Genomic DNA, 20,802 nt, shown 5'->3' with positions numbered 1-20,802 from the left:
CAAAAGAACTTTAAAAAGTAAAAATTTTAAGACTTTAAAAGCCCCACTAAAGATAAAGGTCAGGTAGATAGAAGAAAGTAGGTTTTAAACAGAAACATCTGCTTTGCAACAGCAAATGGTATTTTGAGTTTTGATGTGCAGGCCTGAAGCTGATGGTGGGCTTCCGGACACGCAGGCTCAGCGGCCATGGCTCACAGACCCAGCCGCTCCATGGCATGTGGAATCCTCCCAGACCAGGGCACGAACCCACGTCCCCTGCATCGGCAGCTGGACTCTCAACCACTGCGCCACCAGGGAAGCCCAAGAGTTTCATCTTTCACAATGTCACCATTTCCCTTACATGGCTCCTCTGCCCCTACATTGGAAACCTGTCCTGTATAATTAATATGGGGGATGGCCACACTTTTGATCCCTACTACCCCACAAGGTAAGAGGAATTTCTGAGTCTTGAGAAAAAATGTATCAGTCAGTTTCTGCTTCATAACAAAACACCACAAAACTTAGTGACTTACAATAATAGTTATAATTTTTCATGGTTCTTTGGATCAGCTAGGTGTCTTTTCTTGTCTGGACTACCTCAGCTGGATGGCCTAGGAAGGCCTCATTCTTTTGTCTGGCAGTTAGCTGGATGTCAGCTAGTGGCATGTGTCACTCATCACCCAACAGGCTAGCCTAGGCTCATCTGCATGGTGGCAGAAGAGTTTCCAGCAGGGAGTGAAAGCAAGGCCCAATGTGTAAGCATTTTTCAAATCACTACTTGTGTCACATTTTCTAATGTCCCATTGACCAGAGCAAGTTCCATGGCCAAGCCCACACTGAACAGGTGGAGAAACAGTCTCCACCTGTTGGTGGAAGGAGAGGCAGAGTCACAGTACAAAGGGGCATACATATGGGAATGGGAGGAATGGTGCTCACAGGTTTTCTCAATGGAGAAGGTCACTCAAACAGTCATGGAGAGCTGGGTCCTTTTAGCTCGGCTCTGCGGAATCTCCCGAGTCACTGTCCAAGGAGTCAGTAACGGGGTGAAGAAGATGCTCACCTGTGTGTACGAATGTTTTTTGTTGATAAGGATAATAAAAATAATAGTAGCAATATTAATAACAGTCCAGCTAAGCAGCTTTCACACCCAATCTCACTTAATCTTCACAACAACCCCATGAGCAGGAGCTACTCTGTCCTGAATAACAGCCACTCACCATATGAGCTGCTGGGCCCTTGGAATACAGCTGCTCTCAACTGAGATGTGCTGTAAATGTAAATGCACGTGGGATATTGAAGATGTAGCTCCCTTCCCATGAAAGAATGTAAAATATCTCACTAAGTGATGTTTTGATACTGATTACACATTGAAATGATAGTATTTTGGATCTACTGGGGTTAAGGAAATAATTTTTTAAAATTAATTTCACCTGCTCCTTCTCACTTTTTTCAGTGTGACCATTAGAAAGTTTACAATGACACACGTGGTTCACACAGTTTCTGTTGTACAGACAAAGCTACTGAGGCTTCAAGAGGTCCAGTAGCACTGCCCAAGCCACGCAGCTGGTGAGTGACAGCATAGCCAGGCAAGCCAGGGCTGCCTGGAATCAAAGCTCAGGCTCTTAGGCTCTTAGGCCCTGGTGGAGAACACAGCACACAGCATCGGGGCCCAAGGGCACCAGACGCTGCATCCTCCAGGGAAGAGTAGCTCCCCAAGCTGATGGCAGCTGAACACAATTCATAACATTTCAAAGTCCTACCTGGGCCTGGAATAAGCTCCATTCTACCCTGCTGGGTGCCCCAGCTGAAGGGGTGCCCCATCAGTTCCAGATCCTCCTTGGCATCTGGCTCATTTCAGAGAAATCAAGGATCCCCACGAAATCATGGAGGCCCATAAGCACCTCTCCTAACCCTGAAACATCTCTGGTTCTACTCTGTGTGGGCTAGAGGTTCTGAATTCAGCCCTGCGGGTGCCTGCCATTCCCAGAAGGCCTGGGTGGGCTGGGGCAACCCGGGGACCAACCCGGTCCACAGTCCAAATCTGATCCTGTGAGTGCGGGTCTCAAACTCAGAAGTCCTCTGGGGTCTCAGGCATTGTGCCATGCCGCAAAATAAAATGTGTCCAGAGGCTGGGGTTCTTATCCTAGATACGATGTGAGACCCAGAGACGATCTCTGGGTTTCCATTTCCTTCCCTATCACATTTATATTGATGGTGATCTTAACTGTTTCACAGAGTAAAATGAGAAATTAAATATGAAGTTGCTTTGGAGAAAAAAAAGGTTTAAGTGATAGAAATACCCATGGCATTATTCTGCAGGTTTCTTCCCGTTTGCTACCACTTCATCGATAAAACAAGAAATGCTGGGGCTTCCCTGGTGGCGCAGTGGTTGAGACTCTGCCTGCCGATGCAGGGGACACGGGTTCGAGCCCTGGTCTGGGAGGATCCCACATGCCGCGGAGCAACTGGGCCCGTGAGCCACAACTGCTGAGCCTGCGCTTCTGGAGCCTGTGCTCCGCAACAAGAGAGGCTGCGATAGTGAGAGGCCCGCACACTGCGATGAAGAGTGGTCCCCGCGCGCTGCAACTAGTGAAAGCCCTCGCACAGAAACGAAGATCCAACACAGCCAAAAATAAATAAATTAAAAAAAAAAAAACAAGAAATGCTAAGTTACATAGTCTTTCAGCCCCCAAATTTTATACAAATTGCATTTGGCATAAGTCAAAATTGACTGACTGTAGCCCTGCTAAGTTCTGTAGTTACACAAGGACATTTCAGTAATATACAAATGTAGTTAAAAACTGGAGCAAATGGGACAAAATGCAAATATTTGTCCACTCTGGAGGTGAGTCCAAGGGTGTTTATCATATTACTCTCTGGAATTCTCTGTGTGATTAAATGTTTTCATAATCTAAGAGAAACAGCAATAAACAATGCTTTACATTTGCAAACCCTCTGGGCATTTGCTGTAAGTGAAAGCTACTGCATTTTCTTTTCTCTTTCGAAAGAAATAAATGGTGATACCCTCCACCATCACTCCAACCCGATAACCCAATTTTGTCTACTGTAAAGATCTGTTAGACCTTGAAACTACCCACTCACCTTCTGCTATCATTTTTATTAACATTGGGAGATATATTTCTGATGCTTTCTTATCAGCACTAGCAGCCTCAGAACTCAGTTTACAGTGTGAAAAATGGCATGAATTTTAAGTATACAGAAGTCACATACTTCGTGCAAACGTCACTATGCTTTTTTAAAATGTGTTCGTACGGACTCCTACTTTTGCTTAACTCCTCATTAGGCTAACAGGTGAATTTTTCAAATCGGACTCTGTCTCCACCCTAGATAAATCACATGAGCTAATGGATAGGATTCAACCTCAAATAGAAACAGCGTAAGAAGTCAAAGGATTTCTCCTTTAAAAGCTCCTTCTAGCCTTGCACTCCCCATGTCTTGTGTTCATTTGCATGGCAAGCTGTTTTGTTTCTCTGTTTGTCGTCGGAAACTTTCTACATTTCTGAAATTATATTATGTGCCTATAGACACAATTTGAATAAAGTGAAATTTGTCCAAGTCCAGCGTTGGGTAATTCAGCGCCACCTACTGACAGATCTGGGTATTGCCATAATTCTTGGGTCTTTATTTTGAGTCACCTCTGGACAGAGCTGAGTCTGGGGGACCTCTCATTAAATTGTATCATATTCACGTCAAGTATCAAAGCAGTGTATACAAACCAGTAAGTGATGGAATTTTGAAGTAATTTTTCAACTTTTTATTGAGGCATAAGATATGTATAGAAAACTGCACAAAAAGACACAGCTCAATTAATTTTTAGACAATAAACACATCCATGTAACCAGCACCTAGATCAAGAAACAAAACATGACCCAGTACCCAGAAATCCTCCACGGGCCACCCCCCCCACAAGGATACTGATTTCTAACATCATCGACTACTGTGACCTGTGTTTGAAATTTTTATAAATAGAATCGTAAAGTATATTTTCTCTTGTGTCTTACTTCTGCTCAGTATGTTTTTGAGATTTATGCATATTGCTGTGTATAACTGTGATTTCTTCTTTCTCACTGCTGTATAACATTCTGTTGTATGAATATTCCTCAACTTATCCATTCTAGTGTTGATACGCATTGGGGTGGTTTCCCATTTGTACTATTACAACTTGTGCAACTGTGAACATTCTAGTACATGCCTTTTCATGCACATATGTACACATTTCTGTTGGGTTTATACCCAGGAGTGGAATTCCTGGGTCACAGGATCATTAAATTTAAGTTGTTGTCTCCATTGCTTTGTACTCCAAGCACAGCTTCTCTTTGTTGGCAGCAGTTACTAAACCACTTTGCACTCTTTTCTCTTGGGTGAGATCACTGGGTGACAAATCAAGAAAAATCCATTTCTCTGCTTTTTAGTCCTGGGCAATTTCAGTTGGCGCCAGAGTTTAGAGAATGGAATAAATTGCTTCTTCCAGACAGATTGCTGAAAAACAGGTAGGATTCAAGGCCATCTTCACATTTCTACAGCTAGTCTCCTTGTTCTGAACTCTACATGGTTTGATACTAATAATGGCCACTCCAACATTCTTTTGATTAGTGTTTGCTGTTACATCTTTCTTCCATCCTTTTACTTTTTTGTTGTTGTTGTTAACTGTTTTCTCAAAGTGATTATTTTAAAAAAAATTTTTATTGGAGTATAGTTGTTTTACAATGTTGTATTAGTTTCTACTGTACAGCAAAGTGAATCAGCTATACGTATACATATATCCCCTCTTTTTTGTATTTCCTTCCCATTTAGGTCACCACAGAGCACTGAGTAGAGTCCCCTGTGCTATATGACCATCCTTTTACTCTTAACCTATCTATATTGTCATATTTAAAGCGGGCATCTTATAGACAGCATACAGATGAGTCTTGGTTTTTTAAAATCTCACCTGGCATAATAATTGGTATGTTTAGATTGTTTACAATTAATGTAATTATTGATATAGTTAGATTTAGGTCTACTATTTTGTTATCTGTGTTCTGTTTGCACCCTCTGTTTATTTTCCCCCACTCCTCTCCTTTCTTCCCCTCTTTTGGATTATTTGAATATTTTCAGCATTCCATTTTAGCTTACCTATTGGCTTTTTTGGTTATTTTTCTTTGTATTACTTTTTAAATAGCTTCCTTGGGGATTACAATATACATATCTAACCTTTCACAATCTACTTAGAGTTAATATTTTCCACTTCAGGTAAAATGTTATGGCCTTACCAGCATATAGTTTCCTTTGCCTGCCATCTTTTATGTTATAATTGTCAGTTGTAGGATTTTTACATACATTGAAAAGCCCTTTCAACAGTCATACATATATTAAAGAACTTAAGGGGAGAAAAATAGGCTACATTTACCAAGATATTTACCTTTTCTTGCACTCTCCCTTCATTCCTGAAGTTTCGAGTTTCCCTCTGATATCATTTCCCTTCAGCTGGAAAAACTTCCTTCAAATTGCCTTTTTCATTTTTTTCTAAAATAAATTTGTTTATTTATTTATTTATTTATGGCTGTGTTGGGTCTTTGTAGCCGCACACGGGCTTTCTCTAGTTGTGGCGAGCAGGGGCTACTGTTCGTTGCAGTGCACGGGCTTCATCATTGCGGTGGCTTCTCTTGTTGTGGAGCACGGGCTCTAGGCACATGAGCTTCAGTAGTTGTGGTGCACGGGCTCAGTAGTTGTGCCTCATGGGCTCTAGAGCACAGGCTCAGTAGTTGCGTCACACGGGCTTAGATGCTCCACGGCATGTGGGATCTTCCTGGACCAGGGCTCGAACTGCACTGGCAGGCAGATTCTTAACCACTGAGCCACTGGGGAAGCCCAAGCATTTCTTTTAAAGTAGATTTTGCAGCAACAAAGTCTCTTACAGAATTTCTTCATTCCTGAGAATGTCTTTATTTTGATTTAATTACTGGAAGATATTGTTGCTGGCTATAGAATTATGTGTTGACAGCTCTTTTCTTTCAGCACTTTGAAGATGTCATTCACTGTCTCTGACCTCCAGTTTCCAAAGAAATCTACAGTCATTCAAATCACTGTTTTCTCTACATGTAGTGTATCACTTTTTTTTCAGACTGATCTCAAGATTTTTTTTATCTTCAATTTTCAGCACTTCACTATATGTGTGGGCAAGGTTTTCTTTAAGGTTTTTTTTGTTTTGTTTTTGTTTGTTTGTTTTTTACATTTGGGGTTTCACAGAACTTCTTGAATCTTTAAATTTATGTGCTTTGTCAAATCTGGAAAGTTTTCAGCCATTATTTCTTCAAATATATTTTTCTACAGCAACCTCTTTCTTCTCTCTGGTGCTCCAATAACACAAATGTTTTACCTTTAGATATTGTTACACAGATTGCTGACATTCTGCTCATTTTTAAAATTTTTAATATTTTTTTCTCTATGTTCTTTAGATTGGATAATTTCTCTTGCTCTGTCTTCAAGCTCACTGACTTTTCCCTCTGCCATCTCAATTCTGCTATTGCATCCAACCAATGAATCTTTTATTTCAGACATTGTGTTATTAATTTCTAAAATTTCCCCTTGGCTCTTGTTAATAGTTTTGGCTTCTCTGCTGAGAATGTCTAGCTTTCCATTCATTTCAAGAGAGTTTCCTTTTACTTCATGGAGCATAGTCATAATAGTTGGGTTAAAGTCTTTGACATTTTAATATCTGAGTCACCTCAGGGTTGACATCTACTGATTATGTTTTCCCTTGAAATTTGGCCACATTTTCCTGGTTCTTTGTGTATCAGGCAATTCTGGATTATATTCTGAACATTTTAGGTAGTAGGTTCTGACACTCTGGGTCCTTTTAAGAATATTCTGGAAAATGTTAATTTTTTCTTGTCTGTTTGTTTTGTTTTAGCAGGCAACCAACCCAGTTAGGTTCAGACCACACATTCTGACTTGCCTTCTGTGAGCAGTGGTTCCCATTCCAGTTCAGTTTCCAAAACCGTCAGGGTCTGTTCCATTCATGTGCCACTCGGGGTGCTGGTTTACACTGTACTTTAGTCCAAGAGGCCTTTGCTATATTTCTTTGGGTCTGTTCTGCACATGTGCAGTTTCTGGGTGAACTCATGATTCATGCTGGGCCATACACAGAATTAGGGAATCATCTTCTCTGCATCTCTCCTTTTCAGGACTTTCCCCACAATCTCCAGCTCCCACAGGCCCCTTTCCATGGATCCTCTGGATAGAAAGATTAGTTTTCTCTTAGGGATTTTGGGGTCTGCATCACCCCACACAGTCAGTGAGGCTCCAAGAGAGAGGACAGCCTGGGGTAGGTACAGGAGAGAAAAAAAAAAGACTAACACAAAACAAAAGTGGGTATTTCCTCTGTAGTCTCAGACTCACTGGGGCCCTTTTTCTGGTTCTCTGGCTAAACAGAGGGTGTTTCTCTCAGGGTTTTTGTTTTCTTTACTCACTGTGCAGTACCATGACCCAGACTACCCTCGGGACAAAGTCAAGAGATAAAGGAGATTAAACAAACAAACAACAACAACAACAAAAAACCCCCCACAAAAAAAAAACCCAGAAAGAAAACAGGAAACTCCCGTCTTTATGGATGATAAAACTTCTTAAAGTTTTGACTTTCACCCGCAATCTGCCTACTGTTTTTTACTTTTCAGGGTCCTTGGGTAGTTTCTTTTTGTGTTCTGCCCAGGTTTTTAGTTGTGATTAATGGAAGAAATAGGCTATAGTGGGCTAACTCCATCTTGGCCGGCACCAAGAATCAGGTTACTGTTCTCCAAGCTTTATCACAACTGTATCCATTTGTAAACTATTTCTCAAGCCCTCACTATGTGCTAGGCTCTGTGCTAGATGCCAGGTATAAAGGGAGAACTAGACAGACACTGTCTGCGCTGACAGCCCCACAGGGAAGCATGACAGTAAATAAGCGAGCACAAAAGGGATGAGTGTCACCTAGGAGAAGCAGCAAAGCTATGGCAGTTATAAAAGAATCTAAGAAGACACCCCTGAGGAGGTGATGTTTAAGCTGAGAACTGAAGGAAGAGCAAGCGTATGAGCAAAGGGATGGGCAAGAGGCTTCCCTGTAAAGAGCACTTCTGGGCCTTGGGGTGGGGAAGAAGTGACATGTTCTATGAACTGGAAAGAGGCCTGAGCTACCAGTATAGTTACAGAAGGGGAGTGTGGCAGGAGCTGAGGAGGAGGACAGGAGGGGAGGTCACATGAATCTTTTGGGGCCATTTGAGAGATTTTAAATTAGTCCCCTTGGGAAAATGAGAAGCAAAACATACAATTTTGATATGTTTGGACTCATCCCATTTTACAAATGGGGAAAACAAGGCTCAGAAAGGTAGGCTGGGGCATAGTATTTTACAGATGAAGCAAGAAGGCCCAGAGAGGGGGTGTATATGAGCCACAGAGGGAGAAAATGGCAGACAACGGACTTGCAGCCAAGCATTCGACTCCCTAATTAGTCAGAGCTATTTCTTCCATTTCTCACCTGCTCCAGGAGTCTCAGTGTAACCTTCACAAACACAGAGAGCGTGGCTTGGTCGTGTGCCACCTTTTTCTTCATTGTTTTTTATCTTTGCAGAGCGGGGGAGATGTATGGTGGGAGTGCACACATGCACACGTGTGAATGCGCGTGTGTGTGAGCCCAACACTGGTAATGTTTCTGACCGTTGTTGGCAGTTTGTCCAGCAGCGTTTTCCACCAGTTCACAGCCCCTGGGGAATTCACTGTGTTTGTCGAGTGTACAACCAGCCAGTGGAACGTGATAGCTCAAAAGCAAGTGACGATGTGAGACAAGATGGAGAGGCTCTGTGTGACTGGGTGTTCTGGCCTGTCCACATCAGGAACCAGCCCTCTCTGCTGGGCAGTCTTCAGGGACCCTCTGTGGATTCAGGTGGAGCTTGATGGAGGTGAGTTTGCAGAAATGGTCAAGGTCAAGGCAGCCTTGATTTGCCCCCAATCTATCCATCTAGCTCCCAGGCTTCAATAAATACTAACAGCAAACACTTATGGAATTAGTTTCTTAGCTACTCATTTATTTAGTACCTAGGGTATACCAGGAACTGGTCTAAGTGCTTATATAGTAGCCCACCCAATACATTTTACGGAGGAAGAAATGGAAGGAAGGTTGAGAAATTTGGCCAAAGTCGCAAGGCTAGTAAGCTAGTGAGAGCAACCATCCTTCTGAAGACCATTTGCATGCCCCTAGTCCCATCACAAGACTTGAACTTCCAAGCCATTCCCTGTTGGGGGAATGTGAATCTCAGCACAGCCAGCATCGACCAGCTTGACACAATCACATTGCCCCCAGTTAGGGTTGGTAATCAACTACAGCAGCTGTTATGGCTGGTGTCCGTGCTGATTGCTCACAGTTTCTCTTCTGATTGGCCACAGAGGCCATTCTGATTGGCCATCATGTCCATTTTGATCAGTCAACGTATCCATTCTGATTTGTCATGGCATCTATTCTGATTGGTCATAGCAATATTTCTCATTGGTCACAACGTCCATTCTAATTGGTCACAGCATCCATTCCGATTGGTCACAGTGTCCATTCTGATTTATCAGAACATCATTCTACTTAGCTGGTGCCCATGCAGTTTCAGTTGTTAAATATTTTGAATATCACCCCTTCTGTCAATAGACTCTCCCATCCTCAACGAAGGCAGTATCTTTCCTCAAGGCACAGGTCCAGTCTGAGATCTGGACAGAGACCTGTTGATATAAACTGAGTGGCACAGAGCTGTGGAGGTAAGGACATGTCTCAGTCCAACCTCATACCACCCAGAGCCTCACTCAGAGCAGTAACTTCATGGATCTATAACGGGACTTTAAACACCGTGCTTGGGGCTCCTTTCTGTTCTGGTGTGCTTGTTGGCTGAAGATAGCTTGCTAGGTGCACCTGGAAAAACTTAAGATAATCTTTTTTCATTCTACAAATATAATTGAGTGATTACTCTTTGTCAGGTATGGGGGGGAGGCAGCAATAAACATGGAAGTCAGGGTTCCTGTTCTCAGAGGGCTTACGTCAACACCATCAGCAGCAACCGTAGCATCACTCAAACAAGAAATATACTAGCTTGGTTTCTATTGGAAAGAATCCTAATTTAGTGGTTTAAATCATATTTTTTAAGAGTCAACCACAATATTTAGCATCCAGTGAGGATAACCAGCCCCAGTCTGTAAGGGAGCCCCACCTTAATGTGAACAGGCTGAGTTCTCTCGTTGGGCAGGGTTTCAGGCAGTTAGTCATGGAGATGGAAAGGGCTTCACTGCTTCGACTCAAGACAAGACTGGAGGCTAATTCTCATGCATAAAAACCAGCCACACCCTTAAGAGATGCTACCTTTTGAGCCTTCCTCGCCACAAGGATATCTCTATCAACAAAATGTTCTGAGGTTTTTACTACAAACTTTTAAGTTTACGGTAACACATGCATAGTATGAATAATTAGAGGGACTTCCCTGGTGTCCAGTGGTTAAGACTCCGCGCTCCCAATGCAGGGGGCCCGGGTTTGATCCCTCATCAGGGAACTAGATCCTGCATGCTGCAACTAAGAACCCACACGTGGCAACGAAGATCTTGTGTGCTGCAATTAAGACCCGGCGCAGCCAAATAAATAAAATTAAATAAATAAAATAATTAGAATATGCAGGTGAGCAGAGAGGGCCCTGAAAGAAAAATCACTCATGAACCCAATACTCAGAGATAATCCGTTTTAATATTTGGGTGGGGAGGATATATCCTTACATATGTCTTTATATCCATATCTATGTCTATATGTGGAATCTGACTTTACAACTGGAGTCTGAACTACCTCAGTATAATCTACTGCATGACTGACATTCTTAAATGTGTCTTACTCCACCTAGGAACAGGGGTGACTTACACTGTGCTGTCAGGTAACACAACCCTGGCTGAGTTCACCATGCAGAGGGGCCCGCTCCCCTACAGTGTGACCCTGGATGGAGCAGTCCAGCAACGGATGGGCCCAGGGATGCACCACTTGGAGATCTGAGCCACCAGCAACACCACCACCTCTGCCCCCTCCAGAAACATCACCATCCACTTCGTGGAGCCCCTGTCAGGCCTGCAGGCCTCCTGGGCTCTGGCAACTTGGAGCTTGGACAGGACCTACTGGTCAATGTCTCGGCGGCTCACGGTATCCCGGAGAGGCTGAACTTTGAGGTGGCAGGACTCAATGCAACCTTCTCCCATGAGAAAGAGAGCCTTGGGGGGCCATTTGGGACTTACCACGTGGCAGTTCCTCTTGAAGGTACTTGGAGTTTGTGGCTCCCCTTCCAAACCTCCCTCCTCTTTCCTTCCTGACTTGGTGTCCAGGGTTCTGCCAGCCAGTTTTTCAGTGTGTCCCAGACAAAAAGAAGGTTCACAGCATCCAGCCTGGGTCACAAAATAAGGAAGAGACAGATATTACTTGCAGTTATAGAACTTATAGTCACAGGGATTCTCAACTTTGGCACTTCTGACATTTGGGACCAGATAATTCTTTGTTGTGGGGACCGTCCCGTCCACTGTAGGATGTTTAGCAGCATCCCTGGCCTCGACCCACTGGGTGCCAGTAGCCCCAGCCCCCAAGTCATGACAACTACAGATGTCTCCAGACATTGCCAACTGTGCCCTGGGGAGCAAAATCACCCCCACTGAGAATCACTGGAAGAGAGAGGGAGTACTTGGATTTCTTCCATCATTTCTAGAGGAGAATGTGTTTTGGGAAACTGCAGTCCACGCCCTGCGGGGGAGAGATGGGTAAAAACTAAAGGGTGGGAGAGAGAGGAACAAGAGAGGAGGTATCAGGAGGCTGCCTGGAATAGAGATAGGGCAGCAGACCAGCTGGGACCAGCCAGGGCAGGAGGCCACAGCTGACGTGCATTTAATCTGGAAAGAACAGAGTGTCTCTGAAGGCAGTGTGGTGAGGTCAGCAGGCAGGAAAGTGATGAAGGTGGCAGAGTCTCCAGCCCACCCAGGTCCGCTACCCTGGACCTCAGGGGTGTGTGAGAAAGGGGGTAATGATGTGCAGGTATGGGCTACCATGCCCTCAGCAAGGGATGTGGCAAAAGAGATGGCAGAAGGAACGACAGAGTCAAGAAGAGAAACATCGCAATTTTGCCAGGTACCAAAGGTACAGTTTGGAACAGGAAGAATCTGGAAATGAAATGGAACGACAATGGCAAATATAATAAAGAGGCTGTAATTCAAATGCAAATTAATTTTTGTCTCCTATAAAAGCTACTTGGTAGGAGATAAGAGATAAAATCTCCATACACCCTGTGACTTTGGGGCTCTCTCTTAGATGATAAGCAGCCTTTTCCTCCCCATGAGAAAAACAGACTGGATACCTCCAGGGATGAAGGGAGTGAGGGGGGAAGGAAAGGGAACCAGGTAGGACAGGAAGGTGCTCACTTGGTGGCGCTGGCCTTGCTCTCACCGCCCAGCAGATGTTTGCAGCCGCCTCTCGTAGGAGCTTCTATGGGCTCTTGAGGCTCATAGACAACTGACAACTACAGATGTCAGACAACTACAACTACTGAGAATAGACAACTACAACTACTGAGAATAAGAATTCACTCAGTCCGGGGCTCTCCTGTCACCAACAGGGTCCCTTTCTCTGTTCTCCTCGTTCTCTCTAGCCTCTCCACCGCCTCCCCGCCGCCAAGGCTAACATCGGGTCCTTAGAAAATTCTCACCCAGTCCTCGGCTGCTTCCAGCCGACTGTAGTCATTTCCCAAATGCAGAAATGCTGCCTTTCCTCTCTCCCCTTCCCTCTCCTCCACCCGTCATAGATCATTTCAAGGGCATGAGTAAGGAACCTGTCCATGGGGGTTCCCAGCCTCAAAGAACACATACCCAGCTCACCAAGGGCCCTCTCTGAAGACCTTCTCTCCAGGCTTGAGAAGAGAAGGTAGCACCCACCACCTCTTCCCCATGAGGGAGGCAGGGGGGCGGGGATACTCATGTAGCAGCGGCTCTCTCCAAGTCTTCTGACAAATCCTCCTCTCCCCTCCCCACTCTCTCGACCCTTTTAAAACCGTGTCATGGGCCTCCTTCTGCTGGAATCTCCTCTCTCATCTGGCAAATGAGCCCCTGCCCCACCTCATTAACCATTTCTTTCTCCCCCAAGGTAGAAGCAGACCCCCAACCCCATACCCACACTGCCTTCCATGCCGATTCCCACACTGGAGTGTCCCACATGCCTACTAGACCATAAGGCCTTGAGGACAAGGACCATGTTTCATTCATCTCTGTGTCCCCAGAGCCTTGCACCATGCCTGGCATACATCAGGGATACATTAAATTCTTTGACGATGAAAGAGTCAGATACTGCCATCAGAGGACTGGAGAAGCACAGGCTGGGAGAACTGTCTCAGAGCAAGTTAAACAATTTATTACAATGCCCATAATTCTCCACCCTTTGCATTGCAGGCACCTTTCTGGTCACTGTGCTGGTGCGGAACGCCTTCTCAAACTTGAGTTTGAAAACTGGAAGCATCACTGTCACAGGTAAGAATTTTCTGCAAGGGGGTATAAAACTTGTGACCAGGAGTTTAGGGCATTGCACTTCCTCGGGAATCTAGTGAGGGGGCCCTCAAAACAGAGCTTTGAATGCTTATTTTGTTTCACAGATATTAAGAATTCTCTGGTTACTCTACATAGGCAATAATGTAAGCAACAGAACATCCAACCATTGATACAGAATTCTAAAACATTCAACTTTGTATTCGTTACACTGCTTTAGGCTTCAAATAATAGAAAGCCCAACATAAGTGGCTTTAAGTTCAAGTCTTATTATCTTACATAACTAAGAAGTTAGTTCCAAGGTTGGTTCAGTGGCTCAGTGTCACCAGCGAGGACCCAGGCTCAGTCTGTCATTCTGCTCTGCCATCCTCAGAGCTTTCGCTTGGTCCTTAGGCTTGTGTCTCATGCAATCAAGATGGCTGCCGCAGTTCCAGACATCACCTGTCAACCCAGCATTATCCAGCAGCAGCAGAAACCCATGTCCCCCTGTGCATCTCTTTATATTAGGGAAAAAAATCTTTCCCACTAGTCCCCAGCAATCTTCCCTTTAGGTACCACTGGCCAAAGTTGGGTCAGGTGCCCAGCTGTAAGGGATGCTGGGAATCCAGCATTTTTAGGCTCTGTGGGAGAAGATGGATTCTGACAGCCAAGAGGAAGAGCAGGGTATTGGCTGTTGGTAGGCAGCCAATAGTAGATGTCACTGTCTTAAAATTCACCTTGACTGTGTTTGCCCGGACTTTTGAGTAGCAAGAGAAAGAAAAGCAGTTCAAAATGGCTCAAGCCAAAGGAAATTTTATCAACTCAGAAAATAAAAGTCCAGGGTTTAGGCACAGCAGGATCCAGCCACTCAGTGTCTTCGGAAATCTGCCTCTCTCCATCTCTTTGTTCTATGTTGGCTTCAGTCCGACTCCCTCTTCCCAAGTAGTAGCAAGATGGCTGCAGGCTTCAGTCCTTAACCCCAGAGGAGAAAGAGCATCTCTGTGTTGATATTTTCAGAACAAGTCCTGAGGCTGCCTCTCACTTGTCTAAGCTTGGTTCATGGTCCCTCCTAGACCTGTTGCTGAGACCAGAGGGGAGTGGTACTCAGGGCAGACCAGGATCACACGTCCACCCCGGAACATGACGTAGGATCAGATTCACCCAAAGGACTGAGGGTGGGGAGGGATGGTTCCCCAGGGAAAATATCATCTGTAAGTGCCATTATCAAAAGAAGGGGGCGGGGATGCCTGGACGGGGGAAGAAAATATGAGATGTCCGTTCTACTTACTGTCCACAGTCCTCCTAGGAGTTTCCACGTATGGAATTTGAGGTCCAGGGAGGTTAATTGACTTTGCAAAAGTCACTCAGCTAATTCATGGCAGGATCAGGGTAGCAACAATTTCTCTGGATTTCTTCATTCAGGGTTATTGGACCATCTTCCTTCTTATGGTTAAGAAAGATCTCTGTGTCTGGCATTTTAGCTTTGTTTTGTATGATTTTACAGACCTTCCAACTTATCATTGTGAGAATAAGAATTCACTGACAGGGAATTCTTTAAAGATCAGTAATACCCTGATCTTAAAACCTCCAAGTCACCAAGGCCTAGTCAATCACATGGAATGACCAACCCTAAGTGCTTAACTTAATCACGACACTTTAATTAGCTATTAATCAAACTCACATTTCAATATCTTCAGATCATATCAGCTGAGAGTACCTTTTCCATTTTTTTTAACTTGACACACTCATATTCTTTACAGATGAATAGATGACAAAGCGCTAATATATACAGCACAGCATTCGGTCCTCCTGGAGCTTTGAGAAATAAGGGCTGCCTTCAGCCTTCTTTACGGATGAGGCACCTAAGACTCAGAAAGAGTAACTAACCTGCCGAGGTTTGCACGGCCATTAAGACACCAAGGAATGGATCCAGAAACACACCATGGCGTGCTGAGTCCAGCTCCTACCAGCCTGCCAGAGCTGGTTGTGCCCATCTCTCCCACTATGCATTCAGTGAGGTCACCTTGGTATCCTGAAATCTGCCTGTATGGGAACATTTGCACCACAGAAAATAGCATATGAGATGAGGGCTCCGCACCCTCACCCTTCAACTGGCAGGTAAACATTAATGGCGAACAGCTGCAAGTCTGACCTTAATCTTGTTCTACCGGCCACTGGCAGCTGTCCGCCTCTTTCTTACCTGCCAAAGAGGTGTCTATAGCCCAGCTGTGAACATGACGGTTTTGCTTTTGACCCATTTCCTACAACCTGCATATTCTCTGCGTGTCCCTAAACCATTTCCAAAGAGAGGCAGATACTCCCAGGGCATCCTCAGTGTACCCTCTGACTCTGCCCTTTGGCGGCCTTATAAACACCGCCACCGTCTGCCACCCATCCCCACTGTGTTCATAGCTCCTTTCAGTCTCCAAGAACCACCTGGAACAAAGGCTCAGGAAAAGAATGTGAGTATTTTTTTTAAAACACTTAACCTCACAAGAAAAAGATGTCTAAGTACTCTGTTTTAGTTTTGAATTTGGGCTTTTTGGGGCTAACAGCAGAGCACTAGCAAATCACTGAGGCTTCTTCTGTTTAAAAAGAAACCCAGAGGGATTGAAATCAAATGAAGCACGCCCTCTAACCACAACAGCAGCATGTTATAAATCAATAAGAAGTTATCTAGGATACGTAGATATCTCTCAGACATCTTGGAAATTAAACAGCACACGTCTTAAAAAAAAGATCAATGGGTCAAACGAAAAAATCACAAGGATATTTTAAAATATTTTAAGTGATAATGACAATACAACCTATCCAAATTTCTGGGATACAGCTAAGGCAGTGCTCGGATGGAAATTCATGGCTTTTAATGCTTCTATGAGAAAAAAGGTCCAGGTCTTTTGGTATTTATAGCAAGACTAAGTCTTTGACTCCTTGCTGTTGACATTGCTCACGCATGCATTTATTCAATAACAAGATTTATTGTGCCTCTACAATGTTCAAGGATTGGTATTAGGGGCTGGGGAAACAATGGTGAATAAACAGGTGGGGTCCCTGCCTTCAGGAAGCTTAGTGGGTGAGACTAACTCACAAGTTAGCATATAATTAAGAACTGTGATGCGTCTAACTAGAACCAATACAGTAGAGTGACAGCAACTAACAGAGGGTGGACTAGCAAATGTGATCAGACACGGGCTCTTGAGAGGTAACATTTAAGTGGGGACCTGAAGATAGGACAGTCAGCCATCCTGGAAGCAGAACAAGAGCTGTCTAGGTATGTAGATGAGAAGGCCCTGAGGCCTGTTGTTGGAGGCGGGGAGGATGTAGGAGATTATAAAGACGGACAGAGGCCAAATCACGTGGGGTCTCAGGTGCCAAGGCAAGGGGGTTGAGTTTTATTCTCAAACCAGAGAGACCCCTGGGGACCGAGTTCTGCCACAGCCTCCTGTTATTCCCAGGACAAGCCCTCTGGGCCTGAGCTGTTTAACAGGTCTAACCAGAACTGATCCTGGAACACACCACATGCCTGCCAACCCCTTTCCTTGAATCCATATGCTCTCCATCGTTGCCCCAGCTCGCCCTCACTCCTCCTCCTTCCCCGGCTCCATAGCCCTGGGGTCCTGTCCTCTGGGAAGGTTGCCCTGACACCAGCTGTCTGCTGTGTAGAGGTAATAGCTCCGCGCTGTCCTCTGCTCCAGACACAAGAGGAAGCGCGTCACTCGTTTTTCTCATCTGATCCACAGCAGCCCCAGGAGTCAGACACTGTCAAACCCTTAGGGGGAACAGATGTTCTCAACCTACTTCCTCCCTCATCTATTATCACGATCCCCTGAGCCCTCTCTATCGCAGCAGTTAGCACTCTGCATTTTAATTGTTGGGTTCCTTGTCTGTCAGACTAGATATAAGGGCGGGGGCTGAGTCTCTATTCCTCTATCTCCAGGCCTCAAGCACTGGGCCTGGCCCAGAATAGGCTCTGTTAATGCAGCTGAACGCGTGATGAACCCTTGGCACCCAGCCCGCACTCGTCCTAGTCACTTACCCAGTGATCCATCCCCTGCAGGCTAGGGGGATCAGACAGGTCTGTCTCCACTCCATGCCTCACACTGTGGCCACCCCTGGCACAGGCTGCTCTGGGGCGCAAGGTGGGGTGCCGGCTGTGGAGGGCATCTCACCAGCCAGCTGCTTTTTCCGCAGAGAGATAGAGGGGATGTGGAGCTGTGCGTAGAACCCGGTCAGTACTTGGATCCTTTCACGACAGTGACTCTGGGCTGGCCAGATAGTAACATGGACTTTCGCTTCCAGTGGGCACGTGGTAGGTGACCTTAGAACTCTGAACCATCCTATCTCACCATGGAGTGATGGACAGCGGTCAGCTTTTGCTGCTCTTTTTCTTAACCTTCACATCAGGATTACTCACACTTGACCTTTTGTGTGCCTTGTATGTGCCAGAGATTGTGAATTCCATAGAAATGGGAGGTGGGTGGAAGCAGTGGCAAACCACGATGCGGGTGGCCCTGAAGGCAGGCAACCAGGAGAAGCACTATCTGTAGAGAATTTAGGAACAACAGTTAAACCCTAAAACCCAGCCTGCTTTTTTATTGTCACCACAAACAACATTAGTGGTAAAATACTCCTCTCCTCTTGGACTGAACCCCTCTTTTAACCTCCACGCTCTTGGTATGCCACTGAGAAGATAGTTTAGAAGGAGGAAGTGATGAGGCCTTTTCTGACAAACCAAGATGGTAGCACCAGTACTTATTTTTAAGAAATGGTTGTTCTCCTTTTTATACGGATATATCCTAGCTATCCACACACTCTTCTAGAAATAAAATGAATGCCATTCATACTGTACATATTGCTTTTGTTACCCTTTTTTTCATTGAACAATGTATCCCACATATTTTCATGTCTTGGTATCTTCTTCTCCATCTTGATTTTCATAATAACTGCATAATAGACTGTCAAATTGCTGCATGATCATTTATTTACCAGTGCCCTCTTTTTGGACTTTGAGGTTGTTTCAAATTATTTGCCCTTATAAACAACGCTGTAATGAACATCCTTACAGTTCAATCTTTACTTGCGGCTGTGGTTACTTTCATAAACAAGTTCCCAGAAATGGAATAACTGGGTCAAAAGTCATGTAACATTTGAAGTCCTTTGATATTAATTGGTAAGTGCTCAGGACATCCTTCAGCATGTTAGTTCTTGTTATCTGAATTAATAGAGGATACAAATATAGGCTTTAGGTGATTGAGCTGATGACCTGACCCCAGGCATATCCTGTGAATGACTACACATCAGGGGTAGTTGGGGTAGTGGATACACATTAATCAACAGAGTTGAAGGGCAAAGGACACAGAGACTTACTGAATTGGTACAAAGCACTAGATGACATGCAGCGTCCCAGATAGAGATACAGCCTCCCAGGTCCCCAATGTACCACACAGAGACAAACAGCTGTGGACAATCACTTACACCAGGGACAAGAAGGCGCCTTCTCCCAGGCGGGGCTGTATATCCTCTGGGCGCTTCTCCTGCTCTGTGCTGGCCTCCTCACCAGTGCAAGTCACTGATGCAAAACAAGCCAACACATCCTGCAGGTTTGCTCAGAGTCTGGGTGAAGCGGGGGTCATTTCCCCAGAAACATTCTTCCGTGGCACCATTCCTTCAACCTGAAACTAAAAAAAAAAATCTCTATTTGGAACCAATTTTCTTATCCATGACCCATTTCTTCTAAAAACCCCAAACCAGAAGGTAGCCACATGTGTCAAGTTCAAGGTGCCTGGGTGGATCACAGTGTTGGCCTACCTCTCTCTCTCAGGGCACTGCTGGGCTCAGTGGAGCGACTGTGTGGAGAGGCAGCTGCGCCGCACAGACCAGAGGGAGTTGGTAGTGCCACCGTCCCGCCTGCCGACGCCTGACTCTGCTGTTACCCTGCCCCTGGCAGTCTGGAGAGGCTGGGAGCTGGAGAACCTGGAGAAGTAGTGCCTCTGTGTGTCTGACCCCCTGGAACTCAGGCCGCGAGTCAGGTGGGAGCACCAGAGCAAATTCCCGCAGGGCTGCCATTTGGCCAACATGTACTGAGTGCCAGCTCTGGCTACACTGACTAATGGGTAGGACGTACAGTGGTGGGTAAAACCAGACCCAGTTTCAGTTCTCACTGGGGTTACTTGGTGATCAGCAGTGGTTCACACAAATGAATGGAAGGAGAGAGCACGCCTCTATGACAACTTCCCCGACTCGGGGTCAGGGAAGGCTGCCCTCAGCAGAGATGTGAAGACGGAAGAGGAATTAACTTGGCCAGGAAAAGGGAGGGCGGGAGACAGGACAGACAGTAAAGGGAGGGAGCATACAATAATCCGGAAGTGAAAGAGGCTGGTGTGGCTGGAGCATGGAGGAAGAGCAGGCAAGGCCTGGCTCCGGCAGGGCCTTGAGGGTTAGGTCAGACACATGATTTCGGCCTTTATCCTAAGAGTTCTGGAAAGCCACCCAAGACTTTTAAGCAGGCTGGGAACGTGATCACGTTTTGCTTCCAAACGCTCTGGTAGCAGGGTGGAGAAGTGGCTGGGGCGGGGTCGGGAGGCGGCGAGAGAGGACTCAGGGAGGTTGCTTAGGCACTTGCAGGAATCAAGGTGAGAGTTCAAGGTAGCGCGGCCATCAGCTGGGTCCCTGAAGGAAGCAGATGGCTCACTGAAATTGGGAACGGAGGGAAGTTGGATAAAGGGTCTATTTACAGACAAGGGCAGGGATAAGGGGATCAACCAGGGATGACAATGCAGGACTACAACAGGAGGAAGCCATTGTCCCTCTTAGGCCTGCAGGGGTAAGAGAAGGGGATGGCATCTCTGGAACCCCCTTGGGAGCTGCAGCTGCAGGAGAGGTGCCCCCGGCACGAGCTGTGGCCTTGGCCAGAGGAACACGGCCTCTGCCAACTGCAGTCCATTTGGTAGGGAACAGGGAAAGTGGTGAATAACTATCCCAACCTCTCTCCTCTCAATGCTCCCCACTGGCTGGGCCCATTGGCAGGTGTGGAGACTCGGTGATGCAGTTTATGGAGATCAGTCCCTGGCGCACAGAGCCACAGAGTTGATGGCAAGTGGGCTGCAGGGGCAAATGGAGAATGTCTGGCTCACTCGCACTAGGGTAGACGTGAAGACAGAAGTGGGGAGATTCGAGAGCTATTTTAAAGCTCATACTAAAAGGACTGGGGATGGGTTGGACACAGCAGGAGTCAGTGATCTCTCACTGGCTCATGTGAGGGAATATGACATTACACAGAAGGCC

At 45.6% G+C, this 20,802-nt stretch overlaps 1 protein-coding gene across 1 annotated transcript in view; it reads left to right on the top strand.

Annotated features, from left to right (window-relative positions):
• LOC112393470 (polycystin-1-like protein 2) overlaps positions 1 to 20,802 on the top strand; it is an 81,857-nt gene that overhangs the window by 11,470 nt on the left and 49,585 nt on the right. Inside the window, 8 exon segments of the mRNA XM_024735719.1 lie at positions 295 to 427; positions 8,686 to 8,915; positions 10,878 to 11,108; positions 11,111 to 11,281; positions 13,447 to 13,524; positions 15,931 to 15,980; positions 17,710 to 17,827; positions 19,340 to 19,547. Of these exon segments, the coding sequence (XP_024591487.1) occupies positions 295 to 427; positions 8,686 to 8,915; positions 10,878 to 11,108; positions 11,111 to 11,281; positions 13,447 to 13,524; positions 15,931 to 15,980; positions 17,710 to 17,827; positions 19,340 to 19,547 (1,219 nt within the window).

This window comes from Neophocaena asiaeorientalis, unplaced genomic scaffold (genome assembly GCF_003031525.2).
Source record: "Neophocaena asiaeorientalis asiaeorientalis breed wild unplaced genomic scaffold, Neophocaena_asiaeorientalis_V1.1 scaffold40, whole genome shotgun sequence".
NCBI lineage: Eukaryota > Metazoa > Chordata > Mammalia > Artiodactyla > Phocoenidae > Neophocaena > Neophocaena asiaeorientalis.
Note: the sequence above shows the minus strand (reverse complement) of the source record. Positions and strands in the feature narration are given on the sequence as shown.